The sequence below is a fragment of the Rattus norvegicus genome, chromosome 17 (assembly GCF_021556685.1).
Source record: "Rattus norvegicus strain SHRSP/BbbUtx chromosome 17, alternate assembly SHRSP_T2T, whole genome shotgun sequence".
Classification (NCBI taxonomy): domain Eukaryota; kingdom Metazoa; phylum Chordata; class Mammalia; order Rodentia; family Muridae; genus Rattus; species Rattus norvegicus.
In genome coordinates, this window is record NC_141550.1 from 27329178 (window position 1) to 27349951 (window position 20774).

Here is a 20774-nt window from a genome sequence, read left to right on the forward strand (position 1 = left end):
TAGCTTTTTCCGCTTTACATTATCTTTGACAGTTGAGTCAATGATTTCTATGGAATCTTCTGCTCCTGAGATTCTCTCTTCCATCTCTTGTATTCTGTTGGTGAAGCTTGTATCTACAGCTCCTTGTCTCTTCTTTTGGTTTTCTATATCCAGGGTTGTTTCCATGTGTTCTTTCTTGATTGCTTCTATTTCCATTTTTAATTCCTTCAACTGTTTGATTGTGTTTTCCTGGAATTCTTTCAGGGATTTTTGCGATTCCTCTCTGTAGGCTTCTACTTGTTCTCTAAGGGAGTTCTTCACGTCTTTCTTGAAGTCCTCCAGCATCATGATCAAATATGATTTTGAAACTAGATCTTGCTTTTCTGGTGTGTTTGGATATTCCATGTTTGTTTTGGTGGGAGAATTGGGCTCCGATGATGCCATGTAGTCTTGGTTTCTGTTGCTTGGGTTCCTGCGCTTGCCTCTCGCCATCAGATTATCTCTAGTGTTACTTTGTTCTGCTATTTCTGACAGTGGCTAGACTGTCCTATAAGCCTGTGTGTCAGGAGTGCTGTAGACCTGTTTTCCTCTCTTTCAGTCAGTTATGGGGACAGAGTGTTCTGCTTTCGGGCGTGTAGTTTTTCCTCTCTACAGGTCTTCAGCTGTTCCTGTGGGCCTGTGTCTTGAGTTCACCAGGCAGCTTTCTTGCAGCAGAAAAGTTGGTCTTACCTGTGGTCCCGAGGCTCAAGTTCGCTCGTGGGGTGCTGCCCACGGGCTCTCTGCAGCGGCAGCAACCAGGAAGACCTTTGCCGCCCCTTCCGGGAGCTTCAGTGCACCAGGGTTCCAGATGGTCCTTGGCTTTTTCCTCTGGCGTCCGAGATGTGTGTGCAGGGAGCAGTCTCTTCTGGTTTCCCAGGCTTGTCTGACTCTCTGAAGGTTCAGCTCTCCCTCCCACGTGATTTGGGTGCAGAGAACTGTTTATCCGGTCTGTTTCCTTCAGGTTCCGGCGGTGTCTCAGGCAGGGGTCCTGCCGCTCCTGGGTCCTCCCCCACGGGAGCCCAGAGGCCTTATACAGTTTCCTCTTGGGCCAGGGATGTGGGCAGGGGTGGGCAGTGTTGGTGGTCTCTTCCGCTCTGCAGCCTCAGGAGTGCCCACCTGACCAGGCGGTGAGGTCTCTCTCTCACCGGGTCTGGGAGCAGAGAGCTGCTGCGGGCCGGGATCCGCGGGCGTGGGACCTCCGGCAAACACAGGACATGCTGGGTCCTAGATGAACTCTGCCTCTGTGTGTCCCGATCTCACCAGGCAGCTCTCTTGCAGCAGACAAGTTGGTCTTACCTGTGCCTTTGTCTTTTTTGTGAGCAGCATGGACCCACTGCGATCATTTCTGTCTGCTCTCAGCTCAGGGGACTTCAATACTACTTCTAAAGCTCTGACTTACTCTGCCACATGCTCCTGCTGTGACGTCACATTCCACCACAGGTCACGGCACAAGGGCCACAGTCACCAAGAGAACGGTGCAAAGCTGTGAGCCCAGCATCCGTGTCTGCCTTGTAAGTTGTTGTAGGGATTTGTTACAGACATGGAGGGCTGACCGACACAGACGATGAAGGGAAAGAGTATGTGAGGGCTGGAGAGATGGTTCAGTGGTTTAAGAGCACTGACTACTATTCCAGAAGTCCTGAGTTCAGTTCCCAGCAACCACATAGCGGCTCACAACCATCTGAAATGGGATCTGGTGTGTCTGAGGCCAGTGTCTGTGCACTCAGACACAAAATAAATAAATATTTTAAAATATATGTGAACAAGTGTATAGCATTGTCATGCTTGGTGGGGTTTCACCAGCCTTTCTCAGTCACAGTCTTAGGGTCCAGGAGCAGCTATGACACTTACAGCTCTGTTTTTAGAGAGGCCACCACTATCTTGGCTTTCTGAGAGGTCACTTGTGCAGCACTGGGGCCCAACACTTGTATCTGAAGAACACAACTCTTTAACCATAGACTGACTTTACTTATCGTTATTGAGTGAGCCCCACTGAATAGGTACAGGGCAGCTTTTATTTTTATTATTTTATTTTTTTACATCCCAGGTGACTTCAAAGAAGTGTTGCTAAGGGGCATATAAGAGGTAACTTTGATGAGATGCAATTCCATAAGGAGAGCTGTTATAGATGGGGCCTCGGGACTGCTTAGAGTCCTCAGAAATAGACAATTTTGGAGGTTTTATTACATTCATTGGGTCTGGGATTATCTGTCCCTAGAGCCAAGATCGGCAGAGTGACCCACGAGAAACTTCTTTGTAGTTCCTCTTTGTCATCGGTGGTTCTTGCAGCGAGGTGACCTTGGGGTTCCCTGAGGCTGAGTTTCCTGTGCATTTTCTTGCAGGCCATGCTCAGGAGCAGGTGACAGTGGCATTAGCACAAGCCACAGTAGCATGGTTTTCATTGTACAGTTCCAGCAAGAGCTGGTATTCTCCCTGCAGGGGACAGAAGCAAAGCATTAAGACATGGGCTCTGCAGTACCATCAACCACTTAATACACAGAGCACGTCCTTCTCTACCCCAGGACTGCATATCTGCCCACTCCACCACCTACAGAATGAAAATATTTGCAAAAAGTTTCTGTATTGAACAGGTGTAGTCTTCTTAGTCTTGTGAAGATTCTCTGGACAACCCAGTGTAACACAACATAGAGCTTATATGATATCAAGTATTTTAAGTCAGCAGGAAATGATTAAAGCGGGCCCAAGGATGAGCATAGGTTATATAGCAAAGACTGCTTTAAATAAGGATTTGAGCATCTTAAATGGCTTTCAGTTACTTTTATTTATTTCTATTAGCACACACTTGTGTGTGTGCTTGTGTGTGTGTGTGTGTGTGTGTGTGTGTGTGTGTGTGTGTACATGTCATAGCATATGGGTGTATGTTGGTAAGGTAAAGAACACCTGCTGGGTATTAATTCTTTCCTTCCACCATGTGGGACCCTGGGATAGAATTCAGATCACCAAGTGCCTTTACCTGTTAAACCATCTTTCTGGCAATAGCTGTGGATTTTACTGTTTATTTTAGGGGATCCTAGAACCTGTTCTCCACAAGTACTGGGGAATAGTATTTATTGAGCATCTTTTGTGTGCTTCCAAGTCTCTGTAGATAATCTTAATTCAAACCAGCTCCTGGCCCTGTATACACTGAGAGAGATGAAAAGTCCACAGGGTAAGGAACTCTGCAGATGTAGTCACTGTGGAGAAATTCATGCAAGAAGTGGGGTGGAAGTGGGCTGGGACAGGTGGACTGATGTCAGCTTGACTCTCTCTAAGCAGGATGATCAAAGGGAGGCAAAGACCCAAAAGAGATACAAGAGGGTGGCATGATCTTGTGAGGTTGATGTCTCCATATTGGAGAAACATACAAGATGCCAATGGGACTTCATGGGAGGAGAGAAAGGGGAATTGAAAGCCCGTAGGAGGCCAGAGTCTTTGAGCTTGGCAGATATAGTGGGGTATTTTTTTCAAGTATGAAAGGGACCCAGGTGTGACAGTCTTCTTAGGTATGCTCGGAGGCTCTCTGTGGCTATTGTGTTTCGAAGAGGCTGTAAGTGGCATTAGCCTAAAAGAGATACAGCACTTGCAGGAAGGGGCTGCAGATCGTGAATGACAGGATACACATGCTTTTATATAAAGGGTGAGCTCACTGAGGGGACCAAGCCTCCCTGAAGGCAGAAGGAGGCATGGGTCAATGGATAGAGAGCAGCCTGTTTCTGCTACTGAGGAGAGCACCGAATGTGCAGGCCAGAAGTCTGTATCTGTGTCCTTCACAATTCATGGTTCAGGTAGTACCACGAGGGTGTCCATGTGTTTTGGAAGTCCAAAGGATTTCCAACTTTTAATTTAGACCAGACTCAGACACAGATAGGGTTATGTGCAGAACCTTAATTTGGGTCAAGGGGTTGGATGTGTTAAAAGGAAAATAAACAGGTACAGAGGGCTTTTAATAAGTAAGCTGGTATCATTTCTTTGTGCTGAGAAATGGGTAGCAATGGATAGCCAATCGCTCTGATCTGATCAATGTATACTCTGCATGTACCCTGAGATACCACATTGGACTCTATAAATACGCACAATTATTCATCAACTAAAAGATAAAGTTTAGGCTAGAGATGTGGCTCAGTTGATGAAGAGTTCAATGCACCAGCACAGAGACCTGAGTTTGTATCTCCAGAATCTACGTAACAAACCAGGGGTGGCGGCAGTGGCGGTGGTGTTTGAAGGTCGAGAGAAGATCCCTAAAGCTTATTGGCCAGTCAGCCCAATGGAATTGATGAGCTTCCGGTTCATTTCCAGACCTTGTCTCAGAAATCAAAGGGACAGGGATGACAAGATGAGTCAGTGGCAAAGGCACTTACTGCCAACCCTGACAACCTGAGGTTGATCCTCAGAACCTACATGGTGGAAGGAGACAATCAATGCCTGCAGGTTGTCCTTTGATCTTCATTTATGCACTGAGACATGTGCACATAACCTACATACACAATGTGAAAAGGTAAAGATAGCATGAGACCAAGAAAAGACATCCGATGGAGACCTTAGGTCTCTACACACACACACACACACACACACACACACACACACACACACACCCAACCCCCCCACACTCACAAACACACACAAACACGCATACACTCACACACACACTCACTCACTCACACACACATTCACAAACACACACACTCACACACAAACATACACACACACACTCACAAACACACACACTCACAAACACACACAAACACACACACACTCACAAACACACACACTCACAAACACAATACACTCACAAACACACACAAACACGCATACACTCACACACACAAACACACACACAGACACACAAACACACACACACTCACAAACATACACACACACTCACAAACACACACACCCACAAACACACACACACTCATACACTCACACACACAAACACACACACACACACCCAACCCCCCCACACACACTCACAAACACACACACACACTCACAAACACACACACTCACAAACACACACACATTCACAAACACACACAAACACGCATACACTCACACACACAAACACACACAGACACACAAACACACACACACTCACAAGCATACACACACACTCACAAACATACACACACTCACAAACACACACACTCACAAACACACACACTCACAAACACACAGACACACACACAAACACACAGACACACACACAAAACCACACACAAACACACAGACACACAAACACACAGACACACACACACAAACACACACATACACACACAGACACATATCCTGTGCATGTGCAATACAACCACACTAGTAAGTATATACTACATACATATATAAGTAAATAAATAAATACATTTCAAAAAAAGAGGAAAAATAACCAAGATATTGAAAAGTACATGCCGAGTAGGAAGAATTTGGCTAAAGAGAAACCTCCATTAGCTCAGAGCCCATCTTTGGAGGTCTAGGTGAGGGAGGGGATGTGAGTAGGCCTTCCACTAAAATGCCCTCAACTAACAGCTCTTAGGAAGCAGAGTCTTTCCTAAAAACCATGTGGAAGTTCTTTCCAAAGCTGTGTGGCAGGCCCTGAGAACACTGTGGCTGTCTGTGGCCAATGTGGACAGTCCTTCTAGGGATCAAGGTCCCCGGCTGTTCTGCTGCATAGGTCTGTGGGGAAGGTGTCCCAGGAAGCTATTTATGTCCTCTGTTGGGTCTGTAGGCTGGGTGTGGGCGGGGAGCTTGTCTGGTGTCTGCTTCTGACGTACAGGCCGCAGAAGAAGAGGAAACCTGGGTCAGGACATCTGGCTCGCTCTGCGCTGTATCTCTAGGAGCACTGTTATTGGTTGAAGAAGGCAGGCAAGGAGTATCTTGCAATCACTGGAGGCTTGTTGACTAAAATATGGTGCCCGCTTACCATGGCTCTACTGACGCTGGTGAGAGATAAAATTAGGCCCAGTAGCATCTGTACTTGGCATTTTCAACTCTCATTATTTTCCAGTTCAAACCTCCTTCCTCACTGATCAGCGACAGGGAGTCACAGTGCCCAGTCTTGAGAAGACATGATCAAATGCCCAGCACTCTCCTGCATATGCATCCTGCCACTAAACTATGGGGTTCTGCAGGCTGTATGGAGTCAATGCATTTTCAACATAAGCTGTTTTCAACTCATGCAGAGTTTAGGGGATGTACTCTTGTGTTAAGATGAGTAACATCGGGGCTGGAGAGGTGGCTCAGTGGTTAAGAGCACTGACTGCTCTTCCAGAGGTCTTGAGTTCAAATCCCAGCAACTGCATGGTGGCTCACAACTAAATGGGATTCAATGCCCTCTTCTGGTGTGTCTGACAGCGTACTCACATACATAAAATAAATAAATTAAAAAAAGGGAAAACCCCCAAAGAGTGTAAAAAAATGAGTAATATCTACAAAGCCTTTTATATCTCTGAGGGTAAGTTTCCTTTCGAAGAGCTTCTATGACTTTAAGAGCCTCCCTTCCCTGACTGCGTCTTCATTGCATAGGGATTGCTAAGGGTAACTGATTTTAAAAAGCCAGCCAGGCAAAATGAAATCCAATTGTTAGCAATTATTACATCAGTCTCTAGTGGGTAACAGGAGAAAAATGAGGCAAGGAAAAACGTTCAAGTAGCAGCAATGTGAAGAAAAGCTCCCTGGGAAAGTTCAGGCCTTGGTGCTTAGCAGTGAGGAGAGACTGAGATTCCCTTCCTGGACGAAGTCGTGCCTTTCATAGAAAGGCTTGAGAGGATCACTGGAGAATTCCAGAGAGGGAGGGAGAGATTCCAGCTGGGAGAAGGATTCCTGTGGAAACCAAAGTGGGCCTGTTCGGGACTCTGTGACTTAGGAGCTCACAGGGTGGGGCAGCAGGGAAACAAACTTAGAGCTGAAACTAAGCTGAAGAGACTCCTTGTGCAGGAGACAGCCTCCCCCTCGTATCTCAGATGACTAGAAAGATGAAGCCAAAAGCACCATGTTTAAACAGTGACATTTTTATGGTGTTCCAGATTGTTCTTTCAAGGAGCAAAATAGGGAGATGCATGGCAGGTGATATCAGAGCAGCTTGAGTTCATGCACATCAGAAACAATGTAATTTTGAGTTTATGGGAAACCCCAGTCTTAGCTTGGAGTGCTCAGGACAGGTCACCTTGTGACTATCCCCACTATAAAGTCTGTTGACGTAATCCCCAGCTTGAGGTCAGAAGATGTGGGGTCCTTAAAAGGGATCTGCCCTTGTGAGTGGATTCATTCATTAATGTACTAATAGATTAAGGAGTAGTGGGGTTTTCTAGGAGCGGGTGTGTAATAAAAATTTTAACTCCTTTGTTCTCTAATGTCCTCACTTATGTCCCCTAATGTGCTGACTTAGGATGTTGCAAAGTCCTCACCAGCAAGGAGACCCTCAGCAGATGTGCCCCCTTTACCCTTGATATACCAGACGCTGGAGTAGTGAGATGGGTATACTTTTATTCTTTGGTCCCATGTGTCATGTAGTCATGTGTATGTGTGTGTGTGTGTGTGTGTGTGTGTGTGTGTGTGTGTGTGTGTGTGTCTATGTGTGTGTGTGTCTGTGTGTGCAGATGCGTGTTTATGTGGAAAAGATATAATTGTGTGTGCACATGCCTGTGTAGGCCAAGGACAATCATAGGTGCCATTCCTCACCATCTACCTTTTTCCTTTTTTGAGTCAGGATCTCTCCCTGACCTGGAACTCCCTAGGCTGGCTGGACAGCAAGTCCCAGGAGCCTGCCTGTTTCTGCTTTTCCAACACTTGGATTATAAGAACGTACCCCTTCATCTAGCTTTCTAACCTGGGACCTGGAGATCAAACTCATATCCTTATGTTACATTTCCCCAGCTGAGCTATCTTCCTGGCCCTGTTCTCTGTACATCATACAGTAAACAGAAGCAGGCTAACGTCCCAGCTTGACAGTCCTAGTAAAAGGATGGTAACTAGAGGGACATTGAAGCCTTTGTGGTTTTGTAAACTCTCCTTTCTCTAGACTGCCAGAAGCTAGTTGCCTCCCACATATCCAAGCAACTTTAGCCATATGGAGTCCCCACACACACAGCCCCAGTCCTGTGGACAAGATGCCAGCATTTCAACCCCAGTAGGTTTCGTTCTGGTTCAGCGGAAAGGTTCAACAGAACACCTATATGAAGCATCAAAGGACAAAGCCAGCATGTTAAACATGCCTCCTAACTACGGCACGTGCTAAGACTTTCAACTAATTAAGTCCAGTTCTCCTCCTCTTTGCCTCCCCTTTCTTCTTCTCCTTTCCCTTCTCCTCCTTCTCTTTTTTTCCCCTCCGAGAGTTGAAAGTCAACTCTTCAACACCATAATACACAACAACACAAAACAGAAAACCTTACCTGTGGAACATCAAGCCCAGGGTTATTGACAGGGCCGGCATAGTATATCTGCTCTGAAAAATAGATAGACCATAGATAATATTATTCATTCCTTTAAAACACACTCCTAAAAGAGGTTTTCATATCATCTGTGGCCATAGAGATGTAGATCAAGTCTGGGTAATAAAAGAAGAATAGCCATTGATATAAACACTTTAATTTCTTCCAATGGAAGAATAGTCTCTACTCACATACGTGTTGCTTGCTTCCCAGTGACAAGGCTGACAGTACAGAAACCTTTGTAAAGAGCACTGTCCAGACATGAGAAGAGCAGAGAGGAAACAAGCAGGTCATCAAGAGACTCTGGCTGACTGAGTGGTCAAGAGTCTTGACTAGAACTGGAAGCACAGGGTGAAACTTTGAAGCCACCTGCTCTAATGGCCTGGCCAGCCATTTTTCTCTTTACACTCAGTTACCTGATGGGAACTGTTACTCAGTTCCTAAGATGGGTGTTATCATTTAAAAACAGTATCTATACCTCCTGAGCTTGGGAAAAATTAAAAGTTAATGAATGCAAAGCCCGAAGAGTAGCCCCTGGCAAACTATTGCTATCCCCAGGAACAGGGGGATGTTGAGGTTTACAGAAGAGTTGTTCAGAGGTGGCATCGCCATGGGGGCAACAGTTAACTAAGTCCTGAAGAACGAGAAGGAGGAGTTTAAAGCAACATGAAGCATAGAAGCATAAAGACAGAGGCCCTGATGTGGAAACACGCCAAAGAAAGCACGAGAAAAGAAGGGGCTTGAATATCTGAGAAGATTGGGTGCTACTCATAAAGGTGGAGAGTTGGAGAGGAAAAAGTGTGTTGGGGGGATTAAAAGCCTTGGTTTCTAAAACGACCAAGAAAGGGTCTTTGAAAGCAGTTGGATATACAGATTGGGAACTTGGGGAAAAATTAGAGGTGGAACTACAAATATCTGAACTGTTAACAAGTAGCTAGCTATAAAGTCCTGAGTCAGATGAAACTGTCCCCAGGGAGATGGCATTAGCAGACGGAGGTGTAGAGGCCAGAAGCTCCACGGAGGCTCCCCAGCTTTCAGCAGTTGTGAGAAGGAAAGCCAGTGAACGGCTGGTGAAAAAGAATGACTGAATTGTAGAAGAGAGGAATAGTAGAGAGAAGAGGTTAAGAAGACAAGAGGAAGGGATTTGCCCTTGAAGAGAAGAAGCATGAACCGAACTCTGTACATGCAAGAGATCAGATTCTGATTAGGCTCAGTGTAGGCTGACTTATAAATTGGCCAGTGGGTCAAAGCAGGGTGCCTGATTATGTTGTGACCTTCACCGAGGGTTACAGGGAGAATGTGGAGGGTCATGCCTCGGGTGCATTAAGGAGCAAAGGACGTTATTACAATGGTCTTTATGAACAAAGGGGAAGGAGGAAATTCCTTGTGAAGCAGCAGGGCTCCTAGGCTGTGTTGAAGGTTTTGTTTTGAGGTCTGTGGCCAGGAATTCAAAGACATTGCATCAGTCCCAGGAGAAACATCTAAGATCTCTGATGCAGGCAAGGGTTGGGTTGTAGTCACTTTTGGTTTTGTTTTGTTCTCTTCTCTAAACACAGTGTGTTGCTACTGCTGAAGGAGTCACGTGGTACCATTTGTATTGTGTCCAGGCACACTTAACACAGATGGATTATCAGCTGTCCTTTTTTTAAAGAAAAGAACAGTGAAGAATTCAGGTTCCTCACATAGTGGTGGCTGTCTTCCTGGTCATCACACTCTGTGGTGGTTTGAATATGCTTGGACCAGGGAGTGTCACTATTTGGAGGTGTGGTCGTCATGGAGTAGGTATGGCCTTGTTAGAGGAAGTGTGTCACTGTGGACATGGGCTTTAAGACCCTCATTTTAGCTGCATGGGAGCTAGTCTTTGCCCGTCTACCTTCAGAACAAGATGCAGAACTCTCAGCTCCTCCTGTGACTTGCCTGCCTGGGTGCTGCCATGCTCCCTCCTTGATAGTACTGGACTGAACCTCTAAAACTGTAAGCCAGCCCCAATTAAATGTTGTCCTGTATAAGAGTTAGTTGCCTTGGTCATGGTGTCTCTTCACAGTAATGGAAACCCTACCTAAGACATGCTCCATCACTGACTTAAGAATATTTTCATGGTGCCGAAAGACCCATCTTTCTTCTGCTCACTTCAGAGGCCTCCCATCTTAGTCACATTAAAAGTCACATTAAATGGCAGTGGTGGTGCCCACCTTTAATCCCATGACTCGGGAAGCAGAGGCAGTTGTGTGTCCCTGGCCTATAGAGCAAGTTCCAAGACAGCCAGGGATACACAGAAAAATCTTGTATTGAAAAAACAAAAACACTTAAAAACAGATCAACTGCTCATTTTTAGTTGGCATAAAAAACAATGGGTTATACCATGACTTTCTGTTTGTTGGTTTATTTTGAGACCTGGTCTCATATAATCCAGGCTGGCTTTGGATTTACTAAGAAGCTGAGGATGATTTTGAATTTCTGAACCTCCTGCCTTAGCCCTCCAAGTACTGTGACTGCAGGTGTACCATCGCCAGATGGCATGCTCATCTTCACACACGTATGTTGTGGAGAGTTAGATGGGGAGGGGACTCTATAGACACCAGGATTATCATAGAAGACAATAACATCAATGATAATGACGACGACAACAACAACAAGACGCCACTGGCTGAAAGACTGGAGACCATTTCTCACCAGGGATACTTGTAAGAGATAGCATGTATGAGAACATACTCCCAAAAGCCGGGGAAAGTAGATGCTATGTGAATGACTGAAAAGTCAGAATTTAGTGACCTGGGGGTCAGTCCAAGGTGTCTGTTTGCCTCTCTTTCTGTTTCTGACTCTTTCCCTGACTCTCTCCTCTTTTTCATATTAAAACAAACTATGTTTCTCTCTCTCTCTCTCTCTCTCTCTCTCTCTCTCTCTCTCTCTCTCTTTCTCTCTCTCTCTCTCTCTGTTTTCGTAAGATGCTTGGTGTGGGTACTGGAATCCAAACTCTGCTCCTCTGATGGAAATGCCCTTAACCACTGAACCATTTCTCCTGCCCTGCCTTTGTTGTTGACAAGCTATCTTCATTTCTAAAACTATCTAATGTCCCTGGTCCAGTTCTTTGTTCTGGATACATGGATCTGGAAATCTCGGCAGGTCCCTCTGGATTCTGATCCATGCCTACAGCATAATATGGTACTTTGCTTATATTTACCCCCTAATTCTCCACCACCCTCCTGCTGGTCCCTTTCTACCCCCAAACTATCCCCCTTACGTTTTCTCTCTGTGTGGTTGGGTTCCTGTGGGAATGCATACTGTATGTCTATTTGATTGCTCTTGTATGGCCCAGGGCAAATGACTTGAGCTAAGATATAGTGGTAGTTGGCTACACCGCTTTGACTCCTGGCAGGTTGTCCACATCTGCCCAGGAAATCCTTGGATTTTTGAAGTGAAAGACACACACACACACACACACACACACACACACACACACACACACACACACCAGTTAGGTTTTGATATACTGTGACTAGTATATCAAAGGCTGGGTACTTCGAAACCTTTCCCTGCTAGCAAATGCACCCCTCCAGTACTCCTGAGACTCCCAAACCTTCCCCTGCTACCTCAGGCCCAATCAGGAAAGTGGCCAATGGTCTCTTGCCCGAATTCTTACATAGCTGGTTGACTTTCTCTCCTGCAGCTCTTATGTCCCATCCTTGTCCCCCATGTCATGGTGATTCTCTTCCTTTCCCCATGCAAATCGAAAGGTCCTGCTTCAGTCTACCTGCCCCGGCAGCCATTGGTCGTTGGCTCTTTATTGATCAATCAAAAACCAATTGGGGACAAGGACCTTCAGCGATTGGACACCTGGATTCCTTTTGGGGGCTGGATTAAATCAAAGCATTGGAACCAATCCCCAACACTAAGATGAAGAGATAGATGGGTGTAAGGCCCAGCTCTTTTTGTCACTAGCAAAGTGACAGTGGGCAATCTTGGCACTCAGCTTCTGGACTCACAAAATAGAAATGGAAAAACTTCCTGCGGGGCTCAAGGAGGACTACAGACCTTGTCTGCAACCTCATCCAGCAGTGTGGTCCTCGGGAAGGGTAATGGCAGTTGTCACTAGTTGATTGTTAGCCAGCTCAGGGGAGCCTCACTTGATGGATTCTGACAAGCCGCAACGACAGTTTTGGAAAGTCTTGTGTAGAAGCATCTGTTGTTCTTCTTTGCATTTTCAGTTTCCAACACGGATGGGTCCTGCGGTTTGAAGAGCACAGTTCGGATGATACCTGCTCTTCCCGATGCTCATTTAGCGCCCTGAGGCTTTGCCAGTTTGTGCTCCTTCTTCCCTCCTAACAGGTCCTTCTTTGGGAGGGGTTTTCATTAAATTGGTTTTCTATGCTTTACACTTTCAACTGGAGCTTTTCTGGGGCCCACGAAGCTCCTGAGAATAGCTGCGAGTAACTCGGGGAAGTGACTTTTTGTTGTTAGCTCGACAAAACAACACCTAAAATTAAACTCTCGTCCCTTCCCTTCTCAGGCCCTCTTCGTTTCTGAGATTCCTTTAATTAACATTCTCACCCTCTATACTATAAAAAGATTCCCAGGATACTCTCACCTATTTCTTCCTTTCCCTCATTGAAATACTTCTAAAAACTGGCCTCCCTCCACCCCCGTCTTTATTAAAGAGAGTAAATTGACTTTAGTTTAATTGAAGTGAAGTTGATTGTCTTTTCGTTGGGCAGAGATTGACATCATGCTTACTATGGAAATGCTGGACCACTAAGCTCCACTCCCACCCCAGAAACTGACTTCTCCAGCAGGGACACAAAGGCCCCACAGGGTCTGGAAGACACAGGCTTGGAGTGAAGGTCTGTGCCATGTTCTCTTCTTTGACCATCCCTGGTCTCCTTGGTCTGCACAGATCCCAGCCTCTCTGTTCATAGTGTATCTGGTTCTGGTACTGCCTCTGTAGCTCTCTCCAGTAATGACAGAATGGGTGGGAGGAAGCCCTTGTTGGGTGAGTCCCATGACCTCAGTGAGAACCCAGTACACTGAAACTCTCTATTTCAAGGTCTTTAGTTCTGGCTGTACTGGTCCAGTTTTTGCTAGGTTCAGTTTATCATTCTGTACTGCTGGTGTGGAGGTAAGCCATGTCTATAGCAGATTCCACTGCTCCATCTCTTGTTCTCTGAAACCAAGCAGAGGCTGGAGCAAGTGAAAGTGCTCTTGGAGAGGAGATGCTCCCAGAATGGCGGTGCTCCCAGAACGGCAGTGCTCCCAGAATGGCGGTGCTCCCAGAATGGCGGTGCTCCCAGAGTGGTGTACTCAATTGGCAACATTTGTAACCTTTCTCAGGCCTTGCTAGGCCCTCATTAGAATTCTTCCACTCTCTTAATATTTATGCATTGGTATAGTGTTTTAACACTGAAAATATGTAGACTAACAATTATGATGCCAAGCCTACTAGTTCATGTAGAACAAGGGCTGTATTTAAAAGATGATGATTTTTATGTGCTCTGCTGGGGACTGAACAGAGGGCTTTCCCATGTTAAGCAAGTGCTTGATCACTGGGCTACAATTCTCAGCTCTCCTTTATTTTTATCACTCAAGACTTTTTCTCAGGGGTGGAAACCAGCGTATTTTCTTTATGATTGACCACTGAAATCCTCAAGATGAATCGGATGTGCAGTAACTACCATCTTGGGTGTAGCTGTTGCTGCTGCATGGAATCCATGTCTGAATCTGCGATGGGCATCTCACCTCGTCCTGGTGGTGTTTCCTCTCTGCCTTGGCTCTCCAGTTAGACTTTCTCTTGCCTTGGCAGGGCGACTATTTGCCACATGTGGACTTCTAAAGCTGCAAAGGTGAGCCATAGAAAGCTATAAAATTACCTGTGGATGTGTATGTGTTCATTGTAAAGACACCTGTGCTGGGAAGCGTTTGTCAACACCATACAAGCAAGAGTCGTGTAGGGAGAGGGAATCACACTTGAGACTATGCCTCCATCATGCTAGCCTGCAGGCAAGTCTTTGAGGGACATTTTCCTTATTAATGATTGATGTGGGAGGGCCTAGGCCACTGTTGGCAGTTCCAGCCCTGGATTGGTGGTCCTCAGGTGTGTAAGAGAAGTGGCTGATGTGAGCCTGAAGAGCAAGCCACTAGACAGTCTTCCTCCATGGCTTCTGCTCCAATTCCTGCCTCCAGGTTCCTGACTTGGGTTCCTGCTCTGTCTTCCCTCCATGATGGATTCTAATTTGTAAGATGAAACAAACCCTTTTCTCCTCAGGTTGCTTTTGGTCCTGATGTTTATACTAGCAATGGAAAGCAAACTTTCTTTTCTTTTGTGAAGCCCACATTCATGGTCTATCAGTCTGTCCTTTCTTGTGCCTCATTTTCAACATCTGACCTAAAGTCTATGGTCTGTAACATCTCTGCCTAATAAACGTACTCACTTTTATTGACTATGACTCTTTCCTGTGATATAGTCAAGGACCTAGCTTTATCTGAGGTGAGGTCCTTAAGGGTGCTATGGATGTAGGGGATCATATGAGTCAGGCTTAGTATCAGTGCTGGTCTGTCACCCCAACAGCTGTTGATATTTTGAAGCCATTTCCTTCCTGCTGGGCCAATAGGGCAAAATGGTTCTCCCAAGCTATATTGACCTATAGCTGACCTATTTAAGACCTTTAAAGCTAACCAATGTAACCACACGCTCCCAGTGTCATTCCCCCTAATAAAGAACAACTAAGATCCACCCTGTCAGCACATTTCCAGGAAATAACACAGGACTGTGAGGTGTAGTTTCCACGCTGTGTGTCAGATCTCAAGAACTGGTCGATCTCATGATCTCACGGCTGGAAGTCGGTGTCGGTGAAGGGTTATGCTGTCAATTTGACAGGGTGGAGAACTTGCTAGGAGAGTGGCCTCTGGGGACATCTGTGAGGAAGTTTCTACATTGAGTCAACTAAGGTAGCCATTGAGCTATTTTATGGTTCAGAATCTCAGACTGAAAAATGAAGACGAAAGTGGGCAGAGTGCCAGTGTGTACTTGGTCTGCTTCTTGGCTATGGTTGTAATATGGCTAGACACCCCTCGACCCCCTCCATGCCATGAAAAACTGTCTCCTGGACAGTGAACCAAAAGAAATCCTTCCCCCCTTAGGTTGCGTTAGATTTTTGATCACAGCGGTGAGAAAAATTGACTTTAACTTTAGTACAGTACCCTTGGACCAAGGTCACCCTTCACTTCTTGGGTCCTGGCCGGTAATGAATTTCTCTTCTCTGAGTTTGAATTTTTTTGACTTTTACTTTAATTATGCAAAGGACACCATGGCACATCTATGCTCTCTCTGGCTTATTCTACTTCACACACTGTCCTCCAGTTTTAACCATGGTGTTAGAAATGATGGGATTTCCTTCTTTAAGGCAGAATAGCAATCTGCTGTGTAGTTCTGTCATCATGGCTTCGTTCACTTGTTGGTGCTGTTCCTACTTCTTGTCTGCTTGGATACTTTTTTGAAGAAAGGTAACGCTTAAACACTCTTGGTGGGAATATAATACAACTATGGAGAAAAAAAAGGAGATGCCTTCACAACCATAATCCCCCAGAACTCTCTGCATGCAGAGAAGGCCTGTCCATCTGGGAGACACAGACCGTGCTCTGCAAGAAGTACAGTGGGATGAAGCCCAACAAAACCTAAAGTGAGATGCTAAGAAAACCAAGAGAGAGAGGAGAGGGTTAGTGGCACACCCTGCCTGTCTCTGGAGAGAGAGGCCGGGAGTGGGTTACTTTACTCTAGAGAGCTGTGAAGAAGAGAGAGTTTCCTCTCTCTACCTCTGGGTATTTCCTGAACCAAATCTAGACAAAAGTTGAGCACAGCTCTTCATTTAGCATGTCAGTCTCCCCTCTCCTGTCCTCTCCTGTCCTTTCCTGTCCTCTCCTCTCTTCTCCTCCCCTCCCCTCTTCTCTACCCTTCCTTTCCCTTCTTTCTTCTCTGTTCTCCATCCCCTCTCTTTTTCTACCCCTTTCCTTCCCTTTACTTCTCTTCCCCTCCCCCTCATTTCCCATCTCCCCCCTCTCTCTTTGTGTGTGTGTGTGTGTCTGTGTGTGTATGTGTGAGAGTGTGTGTGTACTTGTGTGCATTTGCACATGTGTGCATGCTAGAGATTAGACCCAGGACCTTGGGCCATTTTACCAGTGTCTTCTAGAGTTCCTGAGTTGTTTTTGTTTTGCTTTTGAGAATTTTCACTCTTATTCTGCATATATGGGTGTTTTATCTGCATACAGGTCTGTGCAGCACATGTGCCTAGTGTCTTGAGGCCAGATGGGGTCACTGGATCCCCTGTAACTGGAGTTACAGATAGTTGTAAGTCACCATGTGGGAGCTGGGCATCGAATCCCAGTCCTCCAGAAGAGTAGCTTCATTCTTGAGCCATTTGGCTCCAGTCATTTTTGGCTCCAGTCATTTTCGTTCTGCTTTGAAGGACACCCCGGGAATTTCTGCTACGCGTCTGCTTCAAGTCTCAGATAGGCCTGTAGGGCCCTGGCATGAGTTTGCAGGGAATGTTTGGTGAGGGCCTGCAGGTCTCTGCCATGTGCTTACAAGGAGTGGTAAGGGATGGGAGACATAAAAATCCAGCACCTGCAGTGGCCCTCTGTTGTCATCCCAGGTCTAGGGATAGCACAGGATTCTGCTTTAGAGATAACATGGGAGAAACCAGGAAATCAATGGTGTCAATCTCTAGAGGATGTCCTTGACCTAGGAGCCTGCTCACCTTGAGAAGGACAATTCTGAAAGACCTACCACAGTTCCCACAATGCCCCCCAAAGTGGTGATCAGATCCACAGTACAGTGATGGCTAGCTTTTCCTCCTCCCTAGGTCCCTTTCCCAACTTTGCTCCATTCCTGCTTAGCATTAGGCCTATGAGGCCCCTATTTCTGTTTTCCCAGGGAGGATCCCAAAGGTAGGATACCCCCTGGTAGATGGTGCCTGCTATGGTTTGAAAGTCATGTGATGCCATGGTATCAAGAGGGAGTGGGATCTTCGAGATGCGTCTGGGTCACACCCTTACAGAAGGATGGGTGCGCTGGCTCTGTAGGAGCTGCACTGGTAAATAGGAGAGCAGGTTTCCAGTTAAAGCATGGCGGTCCCTTCACCTGCTCTTCTTGCTCTTCCTGTCATGTTATAAAGCAGCATTAGGCCCTCAGCAATGTGGGCGTCCTTGCTTGGACGTCCCAGACTCCAGAACTATGGATCTAAACAAATTCTTTTCTTTATAAAATACCCAGGCTCAAAATTCTGCTATAGAACTAGAAAATTTGCCACATCAGTGCCCTATATTCCTTGTCTTAGGGTTTCAATTGCTACGATGAAACACTATGACTCAAAGCAACTTGGAGAAGAGAGGGTTTGTTACATCTTAACAGTTCATCACTGAGGGAGTCAGGACGAGAACTCAACCAGGCCAGGGACCTGGAAGCAGGAACTAATGAGAGGCCATAGAACAGTACTGCTTACTGGATTGTTTCCTATAGCTTACTCAGTCTGCTTTCTTACATGACTCAGGACCACCTGCCTATGGGTAGTGCCGCCCACAGTGGACAGGGTCTGCCCACATCAGTCATTAGTCAAGAAAATACTCCACGGGCTTGCCTACAAGCAGATCTTATGGAGGCATTCTCTCAATTGAGGTTCCCTCTTTCCAGATTCATCTAGCTTGTATAACGTAGACAAAACCTACCTAGCCCACACGGCAAGGCTACATTTGAGCTAGTGCTGGCTCAAGAAACTCAGCTATTGATTTATTTGCACCTCCTCCTGATGACAGGACACCTTGGCTACACATTATGTTGGAATGATATGGAGTTCGTTGATTTTTAAGACAAAAACAAGGAAGGAGAATTTCTTTTTATGCCTTGAATTGTGCCTGCTAATTCTCGAACCTTACACTTTGGGAGGAGATGGTGGCTGAGAGAGGAATTTTTTTTTAATTTTTATTTTCTTTTTGAGAGAGGGTTTCACATGTCTCAGGATGTTCTTTAACTCCCTTTGTGGCTAAGAATGCCATTGAACTTCTGATCCTTTTGTGACCACCTTTCATGTGCTGGGGTTTCAGGTGTGTGTCACCACACTTGCCTTATGTCACGCTGGGGATCTGTCCTAGGGCCTTGTGTATGCTCGAGGTGCATGCTGTCAGCTGAGTTACACTCCAGCTAATACCCACTGGGTGCGTGTAGGGTCAGGTGCCCTCGGAATACTTACGCTCTTCTTTGTGAAACCACAGTTCTACTTTAGAGCCGATAGCTGTTCAAGCAACAGTGGTTACTTTTCCTCTAGATGAATTATTTTCATTTTGGCTCAGTGAGTTCTACTTTGAGATCTTCCTCCCTACATGCAGCCAGACTTCTGACCCCCTTATGGGATTACACTGCCTAGGGAAATCTAATGTTATTGGCAACTCAGAACCATTCCCTGTGAAATTGCAATGGATCATTACAAAATTATCAAATACGAGTTTTCCTGGGTTGAATGAACCACAGCCTTCTCTTCATACCTCTCCGGTGGTTTAGTGATGTGTTCATTGTCAATCTTTTCATTTTAAATAGAAAGCTAGTTTTGAAGTTGGAATGGTTTCAACACATGAGTAGGTCTTTGACTTCTGGCCACATCGTTTCTCTTCTAAGTCAGGGCTATGCCAAATAGGGGTGGTTATGAAGTTGAGAAACTGTAACACTAATATCCCAGCGAGGCAAGGCTTTGATATGAAGCAATGATTTGACCTCCTAACAGAAACACTCATATCTTGCTCTGGGCATGTGGGCAAGCTTATGGTCTAGGGAGTTCATGGTCGTTTGGTTTTCACAAGGTCATTTTAATCAGAAACACAAGGAGCTCGAGGCTCCCTTGGATTATATGTAGCTCTTGGGCTCTTGACATGGCCAGCAGAAGTCAGAAAATGTATTTTTCTCAGTAATGGTTGCATAGGCAACTGTGGTCACGGAGGCCACATACTAGTCCCCAGAGATCGTGAATATGCCATCTCAAGTTGCAAAAGGGATTTTTGCAGATGTAATTCAATTAGGATTTTGAGGTGGGGAGGTGGCCCTGGGTTACCTCGATGGACTCAGTGTAACTAGAAGATGAGAGTGATGAAGGATCTGAGGAGAAAGAGGGAGAGGCCATGTGTAGACGGACACAGAGCGTGGAGAGGTGTGGCTGTGAGCCAAGGGTTGCAACAGACTCTGAGGTTAAATGGGTAAGATATCGGATCCCCTAAGCTTCCAAGGGCGTATAGCTCTCCAGCCACTTGGGATTTAGATTTGTGGCATTCAGGCTCCAAGAGGACAAACCAGTGCTACAAACTGCATATTCTGTGACAACTTGTTACAGCAACAGTAGGAAGCCAAGTCCTGAGAGGAGGACTTAGGTAGTCAGCCTGAGATGGGGCCATGAGTGGTAGCCTCCCCCAAAGGGCACTTTGGCACCATGACACAAACATATTTTAGGATTTGAGCCCAAGAGAAAACATTAGGGTTTGAACTGGACCAGGGAATGAGATTTCTAATGCAAGCTATACCAATGAGTTCAGGACAGACAATTACAAGCAATACAGCACAGTATGATTTGTAGGTAGATTTAGTAGGTATGATTAGTAGGTCAGATTTGTCTGATAGAACATTTTGCAAAGATCCCATCACATATGACTGCCACCAACCCCCTGTGGCTCTAAGAGTTTACACTGTGGCCGGTGCAGCAGATGAGTTGGCTTTTTAATTCACTTTAAAAACATTTTTGAATGACCATTTATGCCTTGTGGTTGGGTATTTTGCTGGACAACGAAATTCTGGGTCAATGCTAACAGAAATATAACACGAGCCACATGGGTCATTTAAGCTTTTCAGGTGGCCATATTTAAAAAAGGAAAAGGAAAAGGAAAAGGAAAAAGTAAGATTAGCGAAATACGTTGGTTAACTCAGTTATTTAAAATTTTACCATGTAACCAATATAGAAATGAAGTATTCAGATTTACAGCATCTCTCACTTTGGACTTGTCATGGTTCAAGGGCTTCAGGTACTGGAGGCTGATGTCTACTGCACTAGTCAATCATGGATGAAGAAGAGGATCCTGGGAGGAAGTAGTAAGACTTACTTGGAACTGCCTTCCTCTTGCCAGGTCCCTTTTCCTTTGCTGCTTAAGCTTCATGTGAGCCATATATAACTTCTGGGAAGCACTGAAAAGAAAACTTAACTCGTTTATTATTTTTTGCTCCTAACCAACCTAATCCTGGATTTCAGTAGACTCTAAATACCACACTCAAACTTCATCAGCTGGTGAAGTGATCGGACTTCCAGGTAAAGAGAGAAG

General features: G+C 45.7%; 1 protein-coding gene across 2 annotated transcripts in view; it reads right to left on the reverse strand.

Annotated features, from left to right (window-relative positions):
• Positions 1-1978: 1978 nt before the first annotated feature.
• The window catches only part of Ly86 (lymphocyte antigen 86), an 83954-nt gene continuing 65158 nt past the window's right edge, over positions 1979-20774 (reverse strand). Inside the window, exons 5-6 of one of the 2 annotated variants that reach the window (XM_087590333.1) lie at positions 8400-8452; positions 1979-2451 (exon numbers count right to left, since the gene is read on the reverse strand). In XM_087590333.1, the coding sequence (XP_087446459.1) occupies positions 2368-2451; positions 8400-8452 (137 nt within the window). In that variant the 3' untranslated portion in view covers positions 1979-2367. The remainder of the gene's footprint in view (positions 2452-8399; positions 8453-20774) is intronic. The other variant, NM_001106128.1, reaches the window with a different exon arrangement.